Consider the following 19,849-nt stretch of genomic DNA (forward strand, 5'->3'; position numbering starts at 1 on the left):
CATGTGCTCCAGAATTAGACCATTCCATAAAGACAGGAATATCTGCACTGGCTAAGCACAAAGCCTAATTCAGTTGACCTTTAAACAATGTGGCGGTTAGAGACACCAACCCTCAAGCAGTCAGAAACTCGCATACAACTTTTGACTCCCCCAAAACGTAACTACTAAAAGCCTACTGTTGACCAAAAGCCTTACTGATAACATAAACAGTTGATTAACACACTTTGTATATGTATTATATACTGTATTCTTCAATAAAGTAAGCTAGAGAAATTGTTAAATCATTAGGAAGGAAAAATATATTTACTATTCATTAAGTGGAAGTTGATCATCATAAAGGTCTCATCCTCATAGTCTTCATATTGAGTAGGCTGAGGAAAAAGAGGAATGGTTGATTTTGCTGTCTTCAACATGGCAGAGTTGGAAGAAAATCCATGTGTAAGTGCACCCACGCAGTTAAAACCTATGTTGTTCAAGGGTCAATTGCACATTACATACTTAACATTTAAATTATCTGGGCTGGTAGGGATGTGCATTCAGGAAAGTAATTTTCTTTTGTTCTTCTAAATGGCCACATGTATCTAGTGTAAATCACACCAAATAATATTTTTTTTAAAACCAGAAAACAAAAAACTTCAAGTTGTAAGAATAAACCCCTGGGGGAACTTTTTGGGGCAAGGACCCAGTGAAATAGATACTTCCCCAACTGGAATTCCTGAGGAGTGGAAATAATACACACAGGTTTAGTGGGTCTTGAATTATCTTGTAATTCAAGGTACAACTTCTCTGTGACAGTTTCCTAAAGCGAACTGGTTTTGATGAACATCATTCTGTATTACACATACTGCTGTCTTAGTAAATAGTCTTAATAAACACAAGCTAAACTTTAGCTAATGACAGAGACATCATGAAGATGCTTTATCATATTTTTAAAACGTCACCAGAGACTGATGTGCTGTTAAGTTCTATTTGTTCTTTCCCTTCCTAGTGATTCTACCATTATCCAGACTGAATCCCAGTGTCCCCTTTTCTAAATTTTTTCGTAACTTTTGCTTTTTCCCCTTCTTCTTCACTTTTTTTTTCCATCCCTGTCCTTCATTGCCTGTGATAGGAGTGGGGCTTACTTTTCATCACCCTCAGTAGCCAGGGAGGGCATTCTTTTCCTTCTGCTTTTGAAAGATGATCAGTAACAACATATATTCTATAACCTTGTCTTTTTTATTCTAATCAGTGATTTTTGTCACTGGTAACTGTTCTGAACTTCTTCAGTTTTTCCTACATTCTTTGTTCCAGACAACTGAAGGTGCCTGGGGATACACAGGAGAGGGTGAGTACTAAGAAGTCAAAGCGCTTTTTTACTATTACTTTCCTTATATACGCACTCACTTTTCTGTTTCCACTTAATTTTCAAAATACTGTGCGGAAACTTCTACTAATGACTTACTAAATAGCTTAGTTCCTACATCGAGTCCTTAAAAGATTCTGGAAAAGAGGTAAGTTGCAGAGCAAAAAATTTGTATCTCAATCCACTTTTTTTTTTTTTTTTTTTGCTGTAACAGAATACCTGAGACTGGGCAATTTGTAAAGAAAAGAGATTTATTTTGGCTCATGATTGCAAAGGCTAAGGAGTCGAAGATCAGGCAGGCCATCTGATGAGGGCCTCATGCTGCTTCAACTCATGGTGGAAAGCAGATGGTGAACTGAGGAGGGCAAAGAGAACAGAACACAAGAAGCATCCTCACTTTATAACAACCCACTCTTGTGAGAATTCATCCATTCCTGCAAGAGTGAATCCATTCCAGAACTAACTGAGCCTCATGAGAAAGCCCTTAATCCATCGCAATGACCTAATCATCTCTTAAAGGCACCACCTACCAACACAAACAAACTGGGGACTCAGGCCTCAGCATGAATGTTGGTGAGGACAAACCATATCCAAACCATAGCAGGAAGTTTTAAAAAGTAGGTGGGGGAAGCCTCAGTGGAAACAAAAACTTCTAGACCATTTGCCATTAATGCATATAATATGCAGAGGCTACATTCTTTTAGGCTATAAGGATCTTTAAAAGTTAATAAACATGCTATCAACTTAGAAAGGCTGAAGTTTCTCTTCCTTTTAAAATGTTTCACTTTGTCTATTATCCACTATCATTTTAGGAAAGCATTTAATAAAAATAAAACCTTTAACTATTTCTATTGTATAATACAAAAGGTTTTAAGATTCTTCTTCTGCCTCAAAGTATATTCACTTTTTAAATACACACACACACACACACACATTTTTTATAGAGATGAGCTTTCACCATGTTGCCCAGGCTGGCCCTGGGCTTAAAATATCTGCCCGCTTCAGCCCAAAGTGCTGGGATTATTGGCATGAGCCATCGCACCCGGGCTATCTTTACTCTTACTTATAGCAAAGTAAGGTAATAAATGCTGGAAAACATCCAAGTTCTTTTTGTATGGAATTTGGCTAAAGGAACCCAGTGCTCAAACCACCTTGTAAGTTCATGAAACAGAGCAAAATATGTACCCTAAACCTAGGTTCTGAATCTTTCTGCATATTTTAATATCAGTTCTATTTATGGAATTTGCGTTTGTTTTCCTGGTGTGGAAGAGTATTTGAGGTAGGGTGAAACAAAGGCAAGTTGAGATACCTGTGATTAATAAAACACTTTCAAACTAGTCGACTTAATTCATTTCTCCAATCTCCTAGTGCACACCCACCAGGTTCTTTAATTATGGAAAGATGGTCTTTCTGCGTCCAGAGAAAACATCTGATATTACACTGAAAATTTAGTGAAATCTATAAAACACTATTACTTTATGTCATCCAAGAGGGCATGAAAATAATTGTTACAAAAAATATTTTTGTATTTTTGTAATGGGATTTTACCTATAACAATAGTAAAAGCTCACATTTACTGAGTGACCACTATGTGTCAGATAATTAAGAATTTTACATGGATTGACTTAATCCTCCCAACAACCCTATAAATTAGATGTGATTACCATTAGCCCTGTTTTATAGATGGAAAGTAAGCTTGGGTAATTTAAGCTCATTTCCATTCTACAGCAGGATTCAAACATGAGGTGTCAGTTAGCATGCTTAATCTCCATGCTACACTGTGTTCCTGCCTATGTAGAAAGATGAGTATCTACCCACCTATGTAGAAATATGAGTATGCTCCATTCAGGTAAAATCCCCTCTCCTGTCAGATTTTTCTCTCTTGCAGCTCATTTAAAATGCATTCTGAAAGTATTTGATCATAAGATGTAATGCCTTTAAAGTATAGTTTTTGACTTAAAAATTAAATATTTTCCCTATTACATTTTAAATTTTTTACTCTGTCCAAAAATGAATATATAAAACATTTGAAACACGTTAAAAACAGAATAAGACAAAAATATCGTGTTTTAAAGGAATATATCTGGTTAGTTGGTATTCCACTGAACGTATCTTATAACAAACACAATTTTAATTTTTCATTTAACAACACTAAAGAATGAGGTATATAAATGTTTTAATCACAGACTTTTACTGTATGCAATTGTATTTCACAACTAGCATCTTACAAAAAAGACAGTACCACTGTGCCTGTAAAAAGTACTGTAAACAGAAAATTACATTACCACACGAAACCACCAAATATCACAACTGTTAGGGTCTACAGTTTTATTTTTTCTTCAAATGTTATCATGATGTCTTATGTGATATTTTGTATCCACATTCTATTTTTAAGTCCATTTACAATTCAGAAGTCTCCTATAGGTAGATATATATTAAGCAAATGGTTAAGAGAAAGCAGGAGACCCCAGGAGAATTTAAGTACTGTGTGGTTTCCAGGTTGAAATTCTAAATACGAAATAAAACACGTTAATAGTCATAAACAAAAATGCAAAATCTGTAGTCATAAAAATATTTTATTGGTAATTTTACATAGTATAAGTGGGGCTATACTTTTTTCCTTTCAAGATACTGAGAAATGTGTAAACTGGCAGTTGTGTCTGAAAATAGGGTACTATGATTTTCATAAGAATTGTTGTATTTAGTAAGAGGCCAATTAGACTGACTTAAAATTAGCTATTTCCCATTTCTGTGCAACAATTCCTATTTCTGTTTTAATTAGATTCATGCATCTATGGCCCTGGATAAGTTTGGGACAAGAAAACAGTGATAAAACTATCATTAAGTTAAAGCTTTTCTAAAATTGCAGCTTGTAAAATATGGCAAGTTTCTTTTCTCGTTTTTGCCAAATGCTTATAATTATTTGAATTTTAATGTTTTATATGATACAGAAAATAGCAGTGTTCAATGACAATAGCACTAAACCTGAATTATAAAGCTAAATAATCAATGCTTTATTGTTTACTAGTCTGCTAGTAAACATTACAATAAATGAATATTTTGAAAAATAAGCAAACAAAAAAACCTCAAAAAATGGATAAAACCAGAAACATAATTCAGGAACAATAATTAGTAAAACGTGTCAAAAACATTGGCAAAGGTTCATACAAATTCTTTATTTAATAACAATTTTCCTATTTAACCACACCAAGTACCAGCAGGTGTATTTAAGAGGATAACCATTAAGAAAAACCTGTTGCAGCAATAGTTAAGTTGATCTTTGACTTGTATACATATAACTATCTGTTTCACAATTTTCAAATAATACATATTTAGGCAGCTTGCACTATGTTATAAAAAATTTAAATTCATTACATGCCAATAGTAGAGAATTCAAGAATTATGTGTTAGAATTCACTAAACTAAAAGTGAAAATACACTTACCAATAACACTGCATAATGAATAATTCAACCACATTTTCATGGCACTTAACTGCAGAGACCAAAATGTTAAGTCTGGAAATGTTTGGTAGGCATAGTTGCAATAAAATCTAACAAATTCTAACAAATTTCTATTTTATGTAAAACTCAAATTATGGATTGTGCATGAATGTATTTGTCATGAAAATGTGGTACCTCTTGGCATAATCTGTGTATTTGCATGGTAGGACAGAAGTGACTAAGAAATTGGAGAAAATAAACTTTAATGAGATTCTCCATTCAATGATGAGGCTTCTCCTCTGGGTGAAGATGACCTGGACATTCCTCTCTCTGTGTTATCAGAGCTAGAGCCGCTTTGACTGTGTTGATCTGCAGAAGCAGCACTAGATGCAGGTGGTGACTTTGTTTTCTCCTTAAAGTCTGTAATAATGACTGTCAGATCTCCAACGGTAACTTCCAAATGCTGAGCACTACTCCGATCCACATTTTTCAATCTTGGTCTAAACATAAAAAAAAAATGAAATTTTAAACTAGCTTTTCCCTCTACCAAATTTCTGAGCATAAATAAATATTAAAAGTAGGTGAAAGTAACAAAATGAATATACATATTTAAAGCAATTTATGTGTAACCAGCCACAAAAATATCATAAAATGTTTCAACTCATTAACATTAATCAAACCATTCATGAATATTCTTCAATGCAACTAAAAACTGTGACAGCCTAGAAGTAGAACTTGTGCTTCTGTGTATCATAATTTTGCAGACAGCTTATTAATTTTATTAAAATAGATGTTTTAGCCAACAGTGAAATGGAGGAACAGTACCATGGAGGAAGGTGATAAAAACTAAGGTTGAGCTACATACATGCAAGGAAGATTGTTACTCCATGACACACACCAATAAGGGTATCATGATTGTTCTGACTGAACACATGACCATTTTGATAGGTTAAAACCCATGCAATTATCTGTTCAGTATTTTGAAAACCACTCCTGGTTCAAACAGCTCTTCTTAAGGGAAAAACAAAACAAAACAAAACATCCAGACATAATGTCTTCCAATCTAGTAAAAAGAAAAAAGCATCACCACATTTAAGCTTGTATTTGTGGCTTCTGTGTTTAATTTCCAATGTATCTTTCAAACTCAGTAAAACCTTTTCTGATGCCTTAAAATAAAGGAAATCAAATATTTTACTTCCACTTTGTGTATATTAGTGTATCAATGTTTAAAAAATTAAATGGTTTTATTATTTCAAAAATGTCATAAAACACTCTTCAAATTTACCTGGTTTTCTTATGGCTATTCTTTTTGCTAGTTGTTTCCTTTTCATTTTTTTCTTTTTCTACTTTATCTTTTTTCTCTTTCTTTGACTGTGTAGGAGGCACAAACTGCTGAGTAACCTGCTGTGCAACCAACTGGGAGACAGGTCGAGGTTTCCTGTGTGCATGTTAAAAAGAAAGGTATTTTAAATTATAACTTAAAACATAAGTGCTTTGTGAGAGAATATCTCACATTATGAAAACAAATTAATAACACAATAACTTTCAAGTATATATCAGTTTTTCCTGTTCAACAAAAAGAGAACAAACTATAACAGTTAAAATTTATAGTCTAAGATATATGGTCAAACATTAGAATACTGTTACATAAATCAACATAAGAAATTATTTTAAATGTATATCAAACTAAATGGGATGTACCCATATAAACATGAATTCTAAAAATCAAACTTCAAAGTTTACACTGAAATAATAATTTATCCCTCCTCCTTCAGAGAAGGAAATACTTAACCATTTGTGACAATGGCTGTTTTTTAAAGCTTTTCATTTATTCATTTAATAAACATTTATTATCAAAATTTCTCACTCCTTATTGCTTAAATCCTTTAAGTTTCTTACATCTCCAGCTACAATCTCACTATGCTCTTTTGACCCTGGAGATCTACCCAGTCCTTTGAGACTCATCTAACTTGCTAACTTACTCATTTAGAAAATATTTATTGAGAACCTACTGTAAGAACTCTTCAGGGGTATCTGAAATGTTGCCTGGCTTCAACATCTGATGCTGGTACAAGCTTTCACCTATCCAGCTTTACCACAGAACTTGCACAACTGAGGTTAAGATTCAAAATACAGTCTCTAAGTTCTTGAGAGAGAAAGAAGGATACATCAAAGAAAAAGGCAGAGGGAAGGAGGGAAGAAGTAAGATAAAAATACATTTTAACAGATGGCTCTAAAACAATAGTAACTTTATTGCATGAAAAATCCTGACCTTTTTTTGGTTAGTACAGTTTTTTAAAAATCTTTTTTTCCCCCTGTTCCTCTGCAGCAAGACAACATAAAAAATAATGAGAAAATATTGTACAATCTAAGAATCAAAGCTGCCAGGCTGAGAGAAAATAGGCAACAGTATGTAAAGTAGGTTTCAGGAGATGGATAATGAATTTTGCTCAGGGCCTAGATAGTCTGAAGTACTGAAAGGATATCCAGGACAGATGTCCAATATACAACTTAAAAAACAGAACTGACATAGAGTTTGAAATGTAGATTAAGAGTTGCACAAATAAAAGTGATATTGACAGTATGGTAGTTAATGGCTGAGGTTAAAAAAAGAAAAGGGTTAAGGTGGTGGTTTTCAAATTTAAGGTACATCAGAATCACCTAGAAGGCTTATTCAGCTTGCTTAGCCTACCCCCAGCGTTTCTGATTTAGTAGGCCTTGATGTAGAGCCCAAGAAACTGTATTTCTAACTAGTTTCCAAGTTGTGCTGGGGTCTCTAGGGACCACACTTTAAAAAGAAGCATGAAGAAGTGCAATATATCTGGTGAATACTGGTACTACTATAGGATAAAGTTTGAGATGGAGAGCAGAGTGGTAGAGAGAGCGAAAAAAACCCAAGCTGGATAGATAAGAAGGGATCCCACGATTAAAAGCTAAGCAGTCTGATTTTATTCTTAAGTGATGAGAAGTCACTGAAGAAATTCAGACTTGAATTTTACAACAATTACTGGCATGAGTCTGAAATAGAAAGGTATTACACCACAGTAGAAGTAAAAATGTGAGACTAGTGGTCTAATAAGTGATCGTGTAATCTCTGTAACTAGTGTTGTTTGTTGTTATTTTCTAACCATCAACAAATTTTCTGTAGTGGTTCTTTTTTTCTGTTCTCGAGTACATCATTCTCTTTTTATCCTAGGCTTTCCTAAATGTATACTACACAACTATTCCATTTTTATTCTTATTTTAATGTGAAAGTTGATTTTCACTTAAAGATTACGATTTTGTACCTCAATTCTAGGATTATTTCATCTGGTTGAATTTTGAGAGAAAAGAGGCATAAAACATAAATGTAGTTTAATTATTCAAATAAAGTTTAATTATTCAAATATAGTTTAATTATTCAAATAAAGTTCTCTGCTGCTCTGTAAGGGCTAAAGAGCTTTCACTGAAGGTAGGAGGAACACAGTTTATGATGATCTTTTTACAATGTCGTAAGTCACTCAACTCCATGTCCTATTAAAAAGAAAAGCCCTTCTATCTCCAGGTATCTTAAAGTTTATGATCCCTTTTCTATTTGATGAGAAAAATCAGGATAGGAGGAAATTTTAGAGGTAGGAAATAGTTAACTCAGTAAATAAAGGACCGAGTATCATTTATAAAATATACCTTTTTATGTTCACAGATTTATCATTCATGGTTTTGACAGCACACTTTTAGTAATGCCAAAGGATCCACGATAAGGAGTTGATGTGCACAAAATGGTTGCCCAGTTAATAAATGACTACTGACTAGCCACTGGCCAACTACAGTCCATCATCTACTTATTAACATATGCCATGATTAGACTGTATTTGTCAGCTATGATATTCACCAATTTGGGGATCCCTATGTATCTTTCATAGACAGCCCAAATAGACTGTATAAAATTTGGCAGTCTATTCATTTACTATAATGTAAGAAAAGGGGGAGCATTTCATTACTTATTAGGACAAAATATTTTTGGGGCTAGCTGACCTTCTGTGTGAGCAGGAGGTCAACGGATGTTGGCTTCATATATGTAGTTTTCAACTATGGTCTGCCTTCCACCCCCACTGACAAAAATCCCATGTGCTAAATATTATAGGAATAATATTTTAGGCTTGATCAACTTCATCATAATTGAGCTTTGTCATGTTGGACAGGTAAGATGAAAGAAAGGAAAGAAAGACAAAGAATATTAAAAACAAAGACTGATTCTTTACTAAAAAGAGATAGCATAACTCAAATTTCAGAAAGAAGTAATCTGCTTAGTAACACCAAAATATATGGCTAATTGAAGCAATATGGTAAATCTCACTGAATAAAAAAGGCTGGACTAAATCCAAACCTACTGTGAATCTGCTAATACTCTGGCTAACAAAAGCCCAAAAATCTAACCAAGGAAAGATTTTATAAGAAAACCACCTGTTTACGGCCAGGCACAGTGGCTCACGCCTGTAATCCCAGCACTTTGGGAGCCCAAGGCAGGCAGGTCATTTGAGTCCAAGAGTTCGAGGCCAGCCTGGGCAACACAGTGAAACTCCACCTCTACAAAAAAATACAGAAATTGGCCAAGCATAGTGGTACGTGCCTGTGGGAGGCTGAAGTGGAAAAATCGCTTGAACCCAGGAGGTGGAGGTTACAGTGAGCCACGATTACACACATCACCGCATTCCAGCCTGGGTGACAGAGTGAGACCCTGTCTTCTGGAACAAAAAAAAGGAAAGAAACTACTTGTCCGACAAATTTTATTGCACATTTACATGTGTCAGGCACTAGGTAATGTGCTGGAGATTAACCATGAACAAAACAAACACAGGCCCTGCCCTCATGCACTAAAAATTAAAAACAAAAAAACTGTGTGTTGTGTTAGAGAAAACAGAAGGAGGAGTTATTATAGACAGAAAGGAAATAACTTCTGTCCATGTTTAAATGGTCAGTATACCAGGAGAAACAAACATCACAATGGACCCTTTTAACAAGAGAACAATGAAACAACTTCATTAAGCATTTTATTAAGACTCTAGAAGAGAGTAAACCCAATTTCTTATTCCATAATAACTTGGTTTTGAAGTTATCTAGACCTCGAAAGGCCAAAAGGTGTTTTTTGTTTGTTTTTGTTTTTTTGAGACAGCATCTCACTCTGTCAGGCTGGAGTGCAGTGGCACAATCTTGGCTCACTGCAAGTTCCGCCTCCTGGGTTCACGCCATTCTCCTGCCTCAGCCTCCCGAGTAGCTGGGGCTACAGGTGCCCAACACCATACCCAGCTAATTTTTTTTTTTTTTTGTATTTTTAGTAGAGACAGGGTTTCACTGTGTTAGCCAGGATGGTCTCAATCTCCTGATCTTGTGATCTGCCCACCTCAGCCTCCCAAAGTGCTGGGATTACAGGTGTGAGCCACCGTGCCCGGCTAGGTTTTATTTTATTTTTTTCAAATGTAACTAACTCCTCATCAACTGTCAGGCCTAATCCTAGAAACATTCATCTTTTAAGTACTGATTCTTGGTTTTAAATTCTATCTATCTATCTATCTATCTATCTATCTATCTATCTATCTATCTATCTATCTATGAATGAGATAGTCACCCAGGCTGGAGTGTGGTGGCATGATCTTGGCTCAATGCAACCTCCGGCCTCCTAGCTTCAAGTGATTCTCCTACCTCAGCCTCCTGAGTAGCTGGGATTACAAGCATGTGCCACCATGCCTGGCTAATTTTTTGTATTTTTAGGGTGTTTCACCATGTTGGCCAGGCTGGTCTTGAACTCCCAGCCTCAGGTGATCTGCCTGCCTCGGCCTCCCAAAGTGCTGGGATTACAGGCATAAGCCATTGCGCCTGGCCTCAAATACATTTCTAATAGGTTTTAGCTTTTCTTTACTTCTACCACTTCTTGCACTTGTATCATAGGACGCTTTACTTTTGAAACCCTTGACAACTGGCAATTTCTTGAAGAGACAGACATTCTCTCTGCTTCAAAATTACCATTTTCATTTGTAGATGAGGTACACATACCTACCTTCAGCATCGGTCCACTAATGAACTATCTCAAGTAAATTTTTGTGTCAAATATAGAAGAAAAAGAATTTTGTCACACGTCTCTAAAGCAAAACAAGATGCTCCAAGTTCTTTTTGCAAAATATTGCATGATAAAATCCTTTCTGTTGAATGACTACTTATATGAGAAACCACATTTACTTTTTGTGCTCAGAAATATTTGTTCACTTATCAATTATTGAGTTTGAGAAAAATGATCAAGGATATTGTCATCTGATGACTCATGGTCTGAGATTTCCCTTATATGGTCAATTTCAACATCACTACAGTTTTGGATGCCACTATCACTGGCTTTACACCATCCCCTGATTCATCTAATAACTGAAACATCTTGTAAACTTCCTGTCATTAGGAGCAGAAAATGAAAAATTCTCAATTCTCAAATGTGTTCAATGAAAGTTTAAAAAAAAGAAAAAGGAGGGCAAAGACTACAAAAATACTGTCTCTACACTTTTATACTTTCTGGAAAGATGATAAAATCGTGTTTTTTTTTTTTTTTTTTTCAAAATTGCGCTATCCTTCTAGATGACTCCACCATTTTTCTGTTTTCTTATTATTCCGGTATCTTTTAAATACAGTTGGAAATAACTAAGTAGCAAAGATAAAATAGTTCCTAGGAACTGAAAACCAAACACCGCATGTTCTTCACAAGTGGGAGCTGAACAATGAGAACACATGGACACAGGGAGGGGATCATCACACACTGGGGCCTGCTGGGGGGTGGGGGGCAAGGGGAGGGAAAGTATTAGGACAAATACCTAATGCATGAGGGGTTTAAAACCCAGATGACGGGTTGATAGGTACAGTAAACCACCATGACACATGTCTATCTATGTAACAAGCCTGCACATTCTGCATCTGTATCCCAGAACTTAAAGTAAAATTAAAATAAATAAAATAATTCCTAGGATGATACAGCAAACTATCTCAAGATATAGGAAAAATCAAATAATTAAGATCCCGTTATATACGACAGAAATATAAACGGGACCAAAAGTTCCATATGGTAATTTCAAAAAATAAATGTTCTCCTTCTTTGAAGACCTCAAGAAAAGAATAAAACATAAAGTATCAATTCTGTAAGTAGAACCACTTGAAAAAGGACTCAAAAACTAAAATTGGGTTGTACTTAAGAAAAATTGTTTGTGTATCTACCTATTAAAACAATACACATATCCTGGAACTAATTATTTAAATACTACCGTATTAGAATTACCATTTCTGGTTCTTAGCTCAATGTTGAAAAATATTTATAATTAGCACACAACAGAAATTCAATAAACAAAAAGCTGTTGAAAATTTCTGTCCAGGCTCAGTAGCTCACGTCTATAATCCCAGCACTTTGGGAGGCTAAGGCGGGCAGATAGCTTGAGCCCAGGAATCTGAGACCAGCCTGGGCAACATGGCAAAACCCTGTCTCTACAAAAAGTTAGCCAGGAGTGGTGGCGCATGCCTATAGTCCCCAGCTACAGTCCAGGACAGTCAAGTCATCGTCTGGCTTTGTTTCCATACCTTGAGCTCTGACTGCATCCCAAGATTACTGGGTAAGTCAAATAAAATCATGAATGTTAAATATATATATACTGTAAGTTATAAAATACTTTAAATAATATTTATGAACATACAAATGTATCTTGATGACATATTTTTAAGTCTAGGATTCTGTTACACTTTTATCTCACATAAATCCCACAACATTCCTGACAAACCTTCCCATCACATCTATCTCAAGAAAAGAAAGACAGCATTATCTTTTTTTTTCAGATGGAGTTTTGCTTTTGTTGCCCAGCCTAGAGTGCAATGGCGAGATCTCAGCTCACTGCAACCTCCGCCTCTTGGGTTCAAGAGATTCTCCTGTCTCAGCCTCCCTAGTTGCTGGGATTACAAGTGTGCACCACCATGCCCAGCTAATTTTTTTTTTGTATTTTTAGTAGAGAAGGGGTTTCACCCTGTTGCTCAGGCTGGTCTCGAACTCCTGACCTCAAGTGATCCACCTGCCTCAGCCTCCCAAAGTGCTGGGATTATAGGCATGCACCACCACACCCAGCTGAAAGAAATTTTATGTCATAAAATTTAAGCAGGGTGATTTAGTTCGAAGAGGCTTGGCTTCTTCCTTAAATTCTTTTCAAAAACATGATTATCTCACGTTGCAGAAAATAAAGATTATAACCTGGTATTTAGCTATCGTCCCCAAAACTATCAAAATAATTTTAAACACAATTTCTCCTTTAAAAACACAAGAACACTCCCTTCACAGAAACAAGCCACCATTCTCAAAGTAGTTACAGTAAGCAGAATCTACTATACAAACTCTAGATCTAAGGGCATATTTGCACATTTACATGTCATTTGGTTGAGATGGCCTGCCTAAATATTTTTTAAAAACTTAACATTTTCTAATTAAATTTATAATTAGTATTAATATTTTAATTTAATAAGTTTAAAAACTCACCATTACCTTTTAAAATGTTGTAAATATTGTGGGGCTCATACCATCCCTCCCATCATAAGAACACTATACTTCTTTCACAGACATAGAAATACACTGAAGTCTCTCCCATCCAGATGGAAAAAAACTCCTCCTTAACCCCTTGTTTACTTGCTCTTCCTTTCTCCTCTTCCAGTATTTTGGAAATGTCTGCTATTCTCTCAGTTATGCCCTTGCCTTCACTTCTACCTTTCCAAACCTCTTTCCACTCCACTAACGAAATCACATTGAGGTCACCAAGTTTGCCAAAACCAAAGGACACCTTTCAGTCCTCATCTTATTTGACCTCTGTGTATCATGACACTTGTATTAAACATTCTCCTGCACCACAGCTACAAAGATTCTTCTTACTCCTCTTCCTACCTTCTCCAGTAAGTAGGTCCTTCTCAGTCGTCTTATATCTAAACTGGCTCCTCTTAGTACTTCCTCTTCCAGGCCCTTTAATGTTGAGGTTACTTCATGCTGTTCTTAATCTCTTCTCTTTACTTTTTTTTTTTTTTTTTTTTTTCCGGAGACATAGTCTCACTGCTCCCCAGGCTGGAGTGCAGTGGCACAATCTCAGCTCGCTGCAGCCTCTGCCTCCTGGGCTCAGCAATCCTCCCTCCTCAGCCTCCCAAGCAGCTGGGCCTACAGGCATGCATCACCACACCAGGCTAATTTTTGTATTTTTTGTAGAGACAGGTTTCACCATGTTGCCCAGGCTCATCTCAAACTCCTGGACCCAAGAGATCCACCCGCCTCAGTCTCCCAAAGTGCTGGGATTACAAGTGTCAACCACCGTGCCCAGACAACTTCTTCTCTTTTCATGTTGAATACAAACGTTATTCTTGAAGGATATCAGTAATAATGACACTATTGGAGTAGCGGAGCTACAAGACTAAATTTTAGGAAGTAACAGGGTTAGAGATATACAGTAGAAGCGTTTCCTCCCTTTCTTTTCTCTCTCCTTTCTTGGTTTTAAGACAGAGTCTTGCTCTGTCCCCCAGGCTGGAGTGCAGCGGCACAACCACAACTCACTACAGCCTCCACCTTCTGGGGTCAAGCAATCCTCCCACCTCAGCCTCCCAAGTAACTGATACCACAGGCACGCAGAGCCACCCTGGGTAATTTTTTTCTGGTTTTTGTAGAGATAAGGGTCTCACAACGTGGCCCAGGCCAGTCTCAAACTCCTGAGCTCAAGCAATCCTCCTGCCTCAGCCTCCTAAAGTGCTGGGGTTATAGGCATGAGCCGCAGACCGGCTATGTTACGTGTTTTTGATAAGTCAGTGAGTCACATTATCCTATAATTGTAGGTATGCTTGCAAGCTCCTGAAGGATTGTGCCTTTCCATTTTTGAAACACTGGTAACAAGCTCAGAGCCTGACAGGCATTCAACAAATGTTTGCTGAATGAATTAAATAGCACTTTTCTCTTCTGAATCTTCCATCTTTCCCTTTTTAAAATAATAATTTATCTCAAAACATGCTCATTTACCTTGTATATCTTAATGATAACAAAGAATACTTGATATCTGTGTTGGTTCCTGGCTTATATTCTGCTTCAGGGAGCTCATCCACTCTAAGAGTTCCATTTGTTTCCTCTATATAGAAAACCTGTGGCCAGATGCAGTGGCTCATGCCTGTAATCTCAGCACTTTCAGAGGCTCTGGCGGGCAGATCACTTGATCCTAGGAGTTCGAGACCTGCCTGGGCAATATGGTGAAACCCTGTCTCTACTGAAAAATAAAAAAAACAAAAAACAAAAAAACAATTACACACACACACACACACACACACAGATTAATTAGCTGGGCATGGTGGAAAGCACCTGTAGTCCTAGCTACTGGGGGTAAGTGACAGAAGGATAACCTGAGCCTTGGGAGGTTGAGACTGCAGTGAGCCATGATTGTGCCACTGCACTCTAGCCTGTATATCCACCTCTTCGATAGTATCATTATTACCCGTATTCTTCAAGAATTCTTCAAGGACAAACATATTCCTTGCCCTTCCCTAATATCAGCTCTAAATGTTGAATGGTGGGAAGTGGGAGAGAGCACTACAGCAACATAAGTGGTCAGGAATTGTTTAGTTTCTTGTTTTTGTTTTTGTTTTGAGACAGAGTTTCACTCTGTCTCCCAGGTTGGAGTGCAGTGGCACGATCTCAGCTAACTGCAACCTCTGTCTCCTGGGTTCAAGCAATTCTCCTGCCTCGGCCTCCTGAGTAGCAGGGATCACAGACATGCGCCACCACACCTGGCAAATGTTGTATTTCTAGTAGAGATGGGATTTCACCATGTTGCCCAGGCTGGTCTCACTCAACTCCTGACCTCAAGTGATCTGCCCACCTCGGCCTCCCAGAATGCTGGGATGACAGGTGTGAGCCACCACACCCAGCCGGAACTGTTTAGTTTTATCTGTAATATTCTAATATTTTAAAGTAGATAATGTACTATCTGGGCATAGTGGTGCATGCCTGTAGTCCCAGTCACTCAGGAGGCTGAGGCAGGAGGATCACTTGAGGCCAGGAGTTAGAGGGGCTGCAGGGCACTGTGATCATACCTGTGAATAGCCAGCCACTGGCATTTCAGCCTGGGCAACGTGGTATGACCCCATCTCTTTAAAAAAAAAAAAAACAAAAAAAAAAAAACAGGGAAATATGTTACCTGTAGAATTACTTTTGAAAATAAAATCAACTAAGCACTTGCCTGTGATTCTTACAGACTAACAAACAAAAGGGCCAGAGCTGGGTATATAACTCCTGATCATTTTCTCATTACAAAAATCTCACACCTGGCTGGGCATGGCAGCTCACACCTGTAATGCTAACACTTTGGAAAACTGAGGTGGGTGGATTATTTGAGCTCAGGAGTTCAAGACCAGGCTAGGCAACATGGAGAAACCCCATCCCTACAGAAAAAAAAAAAAATTAGCCAGGTGTAGTGGTGCATGCCTGTAGTCCCAGCTCCCCAGGAGGCGGAGATGAGAGGATCACCTGAACCTTGGAGGTCAAGGCTGCAGTAAGCCATGACCCTCCACAGAGGGAGACCCACTCTCAAACAAAAAAAGAATTTAAAGACAAGTATTTAGGCTCCTTAACAAACCAGCCTCTAACTACATTTCCAATGTTAATGCTATCTGTTTTTTATTCTTCCAGTGCTCTATGCTCTTTCTATATGTGATTTAGTTGTACAATGCTGAGAAAATCCTTATTCACACAGTTAAGTACTTACAAATGACAATCTTTTAACTTTAAATTCACCTTGAATCTTGGGAAGCTCTTCAATTAAAATAATTTAGAAGCTTGAAAGAAAGATACAAGGAACTTTGAGTTCAAGTTGCATCATTAACAGCAGTTAGTAAGCACTTACATTTTTATCATAATAAAGGACAGAAGGCAAAATTATAAATTATTATAATTTGAAATCTCTTATATCCATCCATCTACCTGGCTACTAAGCCACAATGACAGCAGATGGGCTACAGCCTTCTTAAATATGCTTCAACTGAGGCATGTATGATACAGTGGTGGATTAATTTAGATGTCATACAATTTTATGTAAGCCAACATGAATATTTTTTTAAGCGACTAGGACAGGGGCTACAACATTCCTAGTTGGTAACATATTTAAAAGCTTTGAAAAATATAGAAGCCCAGAGATAGCAGAAGTGCTATTCTGAAGTCTGCACAGGAGTGAATTAAGCACATACCCGAGAGAAATGAAAACATATGTTCACACAAAAATGTGTACATGAATCTTCACAGAAGCATTATCCTTAATAGCCCCAAAGTGGAAGCAACCCAAATGTTTACTAACTGATGAATGGATAAATCAAATATGGTGTACATTCGTAAAATGAAATATTATTCCTCCATAAGAAGGAATGAAATATTGACAGACACTACAACATGGATGAGCCTATGGCATTATCCTAAGTGAAAGACACCAGTCATGAAAGACCACATATTCTCGCATGGTTCTGTTTATATAAAATGTCTAAAACAGGCAAATTCATAGAAACAGGAAGTAGACCTGTGGTTGCTCAGGGTTAGAAAATTAAGGAACGAAATGGGGAGTAACTGCAAATGGATATAAGAGAGAGGTAAAGAGAGAGAGAGAGACTCTGGAATAAAAATTCTTCTAAATACTAGAGATGGGGTCTCGCTCTATTACCCAGACTGCAGTGCAATGGCACAGTCATAGTCACTGCAGCCTCAAACTCCTGGGCTCAAGAGATCTTTCTATCTCAGCCTGTTAAGCAGCTAAGACTATAGTCACGAACCAGGCTCCAAGGTCTATATGTATTTAATTTTCAACAGCAAACACTTATGCAGCAGACCAGAACACAATTTTCCCTGAACTCCTGGAAGGTGGTGGCAGGAAGACTTGATTCCTTGGGAAATACTAAGATAGTCCTTGGTAAGCATAGACAAAACAGATTACTTACATCATTTCTATAAAACCTAGGTTAAAGTTTTCAGCAAAGCCTCTCAAATCATTAAATGACATCACAGTTTGGCATTTGCTTTTCACTTAATTTGAAAGACTAAGGACGATCTTCAAGACTACAAATAGGTCACTCTCAACTTTCTCTTCCTTTTAACCAACTAAACATTTAAGTCCTTTCCATTTTTCTTTCATATTATTCCAACTGTTCCTCTTTATCATACCCACTAATACTACTCTAGCTTAACCCAACAGGAGACTTCTACAGCACCTTCTCCTTTCCAACCCAAGATTACTCTTGCTTCCATTAATTTATTTAACAAATATTTATTAAGCATTTACAATTACTGTTCTAAGTACTGGGAACAGAGCACTGAACAAACCTTGCTTTTATCATATGCTGTTTTATCAAGGGGTGACCTTAGTTCTTATCTCACAGAGAAAAGAGAAGTTGTTTGATTAGAATGTCCACAACCTTCCATCTGTACCAACACAGTCTGACTTCCCTACTACCCTTACTCTTATTTAAACTATCCATCACTCTGCTGACTGGATCCCTTTCTCCAGGACACACTCCTGCCACTGACCTCCTTTGTTTCCTGCTTAAACAATATTTCCTTCTCTACTGGGTTATTCCTGTCAGCATACAAACATATTATGATAATTCGTACCTCAAAAAGGAAAAAAACAAACAAAAAAACTCTTTCCTGAGTCCACATCCTTGTCTAGCCACTGCCCCATTTCTGTTTTCTTTTCCACGACACCTCAAAAAATGTGTCTATGTTCACTCTATACTTTTCCCACTCTCTCTCAGGCTCACCTTAGTCAGGCTCTTGTCCTTCCACTCTAGCAAAATTATTTATTTCAAGGTCACTGACAATCACTTTACCAACAGTCAACTGTAGTCATCCCAGCCTTTTCCAGCAACATTTCACTGAGTTTATCACTCCTTCCCTTCCTGAAAAACTTTTTTCACTCAGCCTCTAGGACACCACACTCGTCACATTCCTCTCCTGCATCACTGGCTACTCTTTCACAGTTTCATTTACTGATTCCCTTCCAGTCTCCCAAATTTCTAAACTTCAGAGTGCCTCAGGACTGAGTCTTTAGATACCTCTTATCTAAACTAACCCTCCAGACCAGTGCTACTCAAAGTGTAGTCAACGAATGAAGAGTAGCAATACCAGGTACCCCTTAAAAATGCAAATTCTCAGGCCTTGCCCTAGAACTAGGGTGATTTTTTTATGCATGCTAAAAGTACTCCTCTTGGTGACCTCATTCAGTCCTCAGTTTTAAGTATCATCTGTACAATGGTTTTCAACCGTGGTTCCACACTGGATTTCATTTGCAATGGTGTTTTAAAAATACCTATGCCTAGAAAACAAAAGTTAAATTTTGCTAAATTTTATAAATAGAATAATATTTGTAAAAATAACATTTAAGGAAAAACTAGATTATGACATTGAAAGTAATGAACATTAATTTTAATAATGAAAGTAGTCCCTGAATAATATTTTCTATGCATCAAGATTTTCCTCAAAGGTATACATAAACCCCTCATATTGAAACATATGAAAACAATGTGATCTATAACATCCAGGCATTTCCATTTCAAGATTATGTACTCAGAGAAGGAAATATATGTCCATTCAAAAACTTGTACACGGATGTTCACAGCAACTTCATTCGTAATGGCCCGAAACTGAAAATAACCCAAATGTTCATCAACAGGTGAATGGATACTGTGGTACATCCATACAATGGAATACTACTGAACAACACAAAGAAATGAACTACTGACACTCCAGAGGAATTATGCTGAGTGAACGAGATTGGACAAAAAAAAAAAAAAAAAAAATACACACTGCATGATTTCATTTACGTAAATTTCTAGAGAATGCAAACTAATTTATAGTGACAGAAAGCAGATCAGTGATTGCCTAGTGACCAGAGATGGGACAGGCGTAGGTACAGGAGGGAGGAATTAAAAACGGGCACAAAAAAACTCAGGAAAATAATGGATGTATGTCTGCTTTCTTGATTGTGGTGATAGTTTCACAGGTATACTCATATGTCAAAA

General features: G+C 36.9%; 1 protein-coding gene across 10 annotated transcripts in view; it reads right to left on the reverse strand.

Moving 5' to 3' along the window:
• Positions 1-1,530: 1,530 nt before the first annotated feature.
• YAF2 (YY1 associated factor 2) overlaps positions 1,531-19,849 on the reverse strand; it is a 79,367-nt gene continuing 61,048 nt past the window's right edge. For 5 of the 10 annotated variants that reach the window (XR_002724604.1, XR_002724605.1, XR_002724603.1 and 2 more), the window contains 2 exons: positions 6,072-6,224; positions 5,052-5,286 (listed from right to left, as the gene is read on the reverse strand). Coding sequence is in view for 2 of the 10 variants with exons in the window: in XM_023182822.1 (XP_023038590.1) it covers positions 5,049-5,286; positions 6,072-6,224 (391 nt within the window). In the remaining 8 variants the exon portion in view is untranslated. Of the gene's footprint in view, positions 5,287-6,071; positions 6,225-19,849 lie in introns of those variants that run through there. The other 5 variants (XM_023182822.1, XM_023182824.2, XR_002724598.1 and 2 more) reach the window with 3 other exon arrangements.

The sequence above is a fragment of the Piliocolobus tephrosceles genome, chromosome 10, assembly GCF_002776525.5.
Source record: "Piliocolobus tephrosceles isolate RC106 chromosome 10, ASM277652v3, whole genome shotgun sequence".
NCBI lineage: Eukaryota > Metazoa > Chordata > Mammalia > Primates > Cercopithecidae > Piliocolobus > Piliocolobus tephrosceles.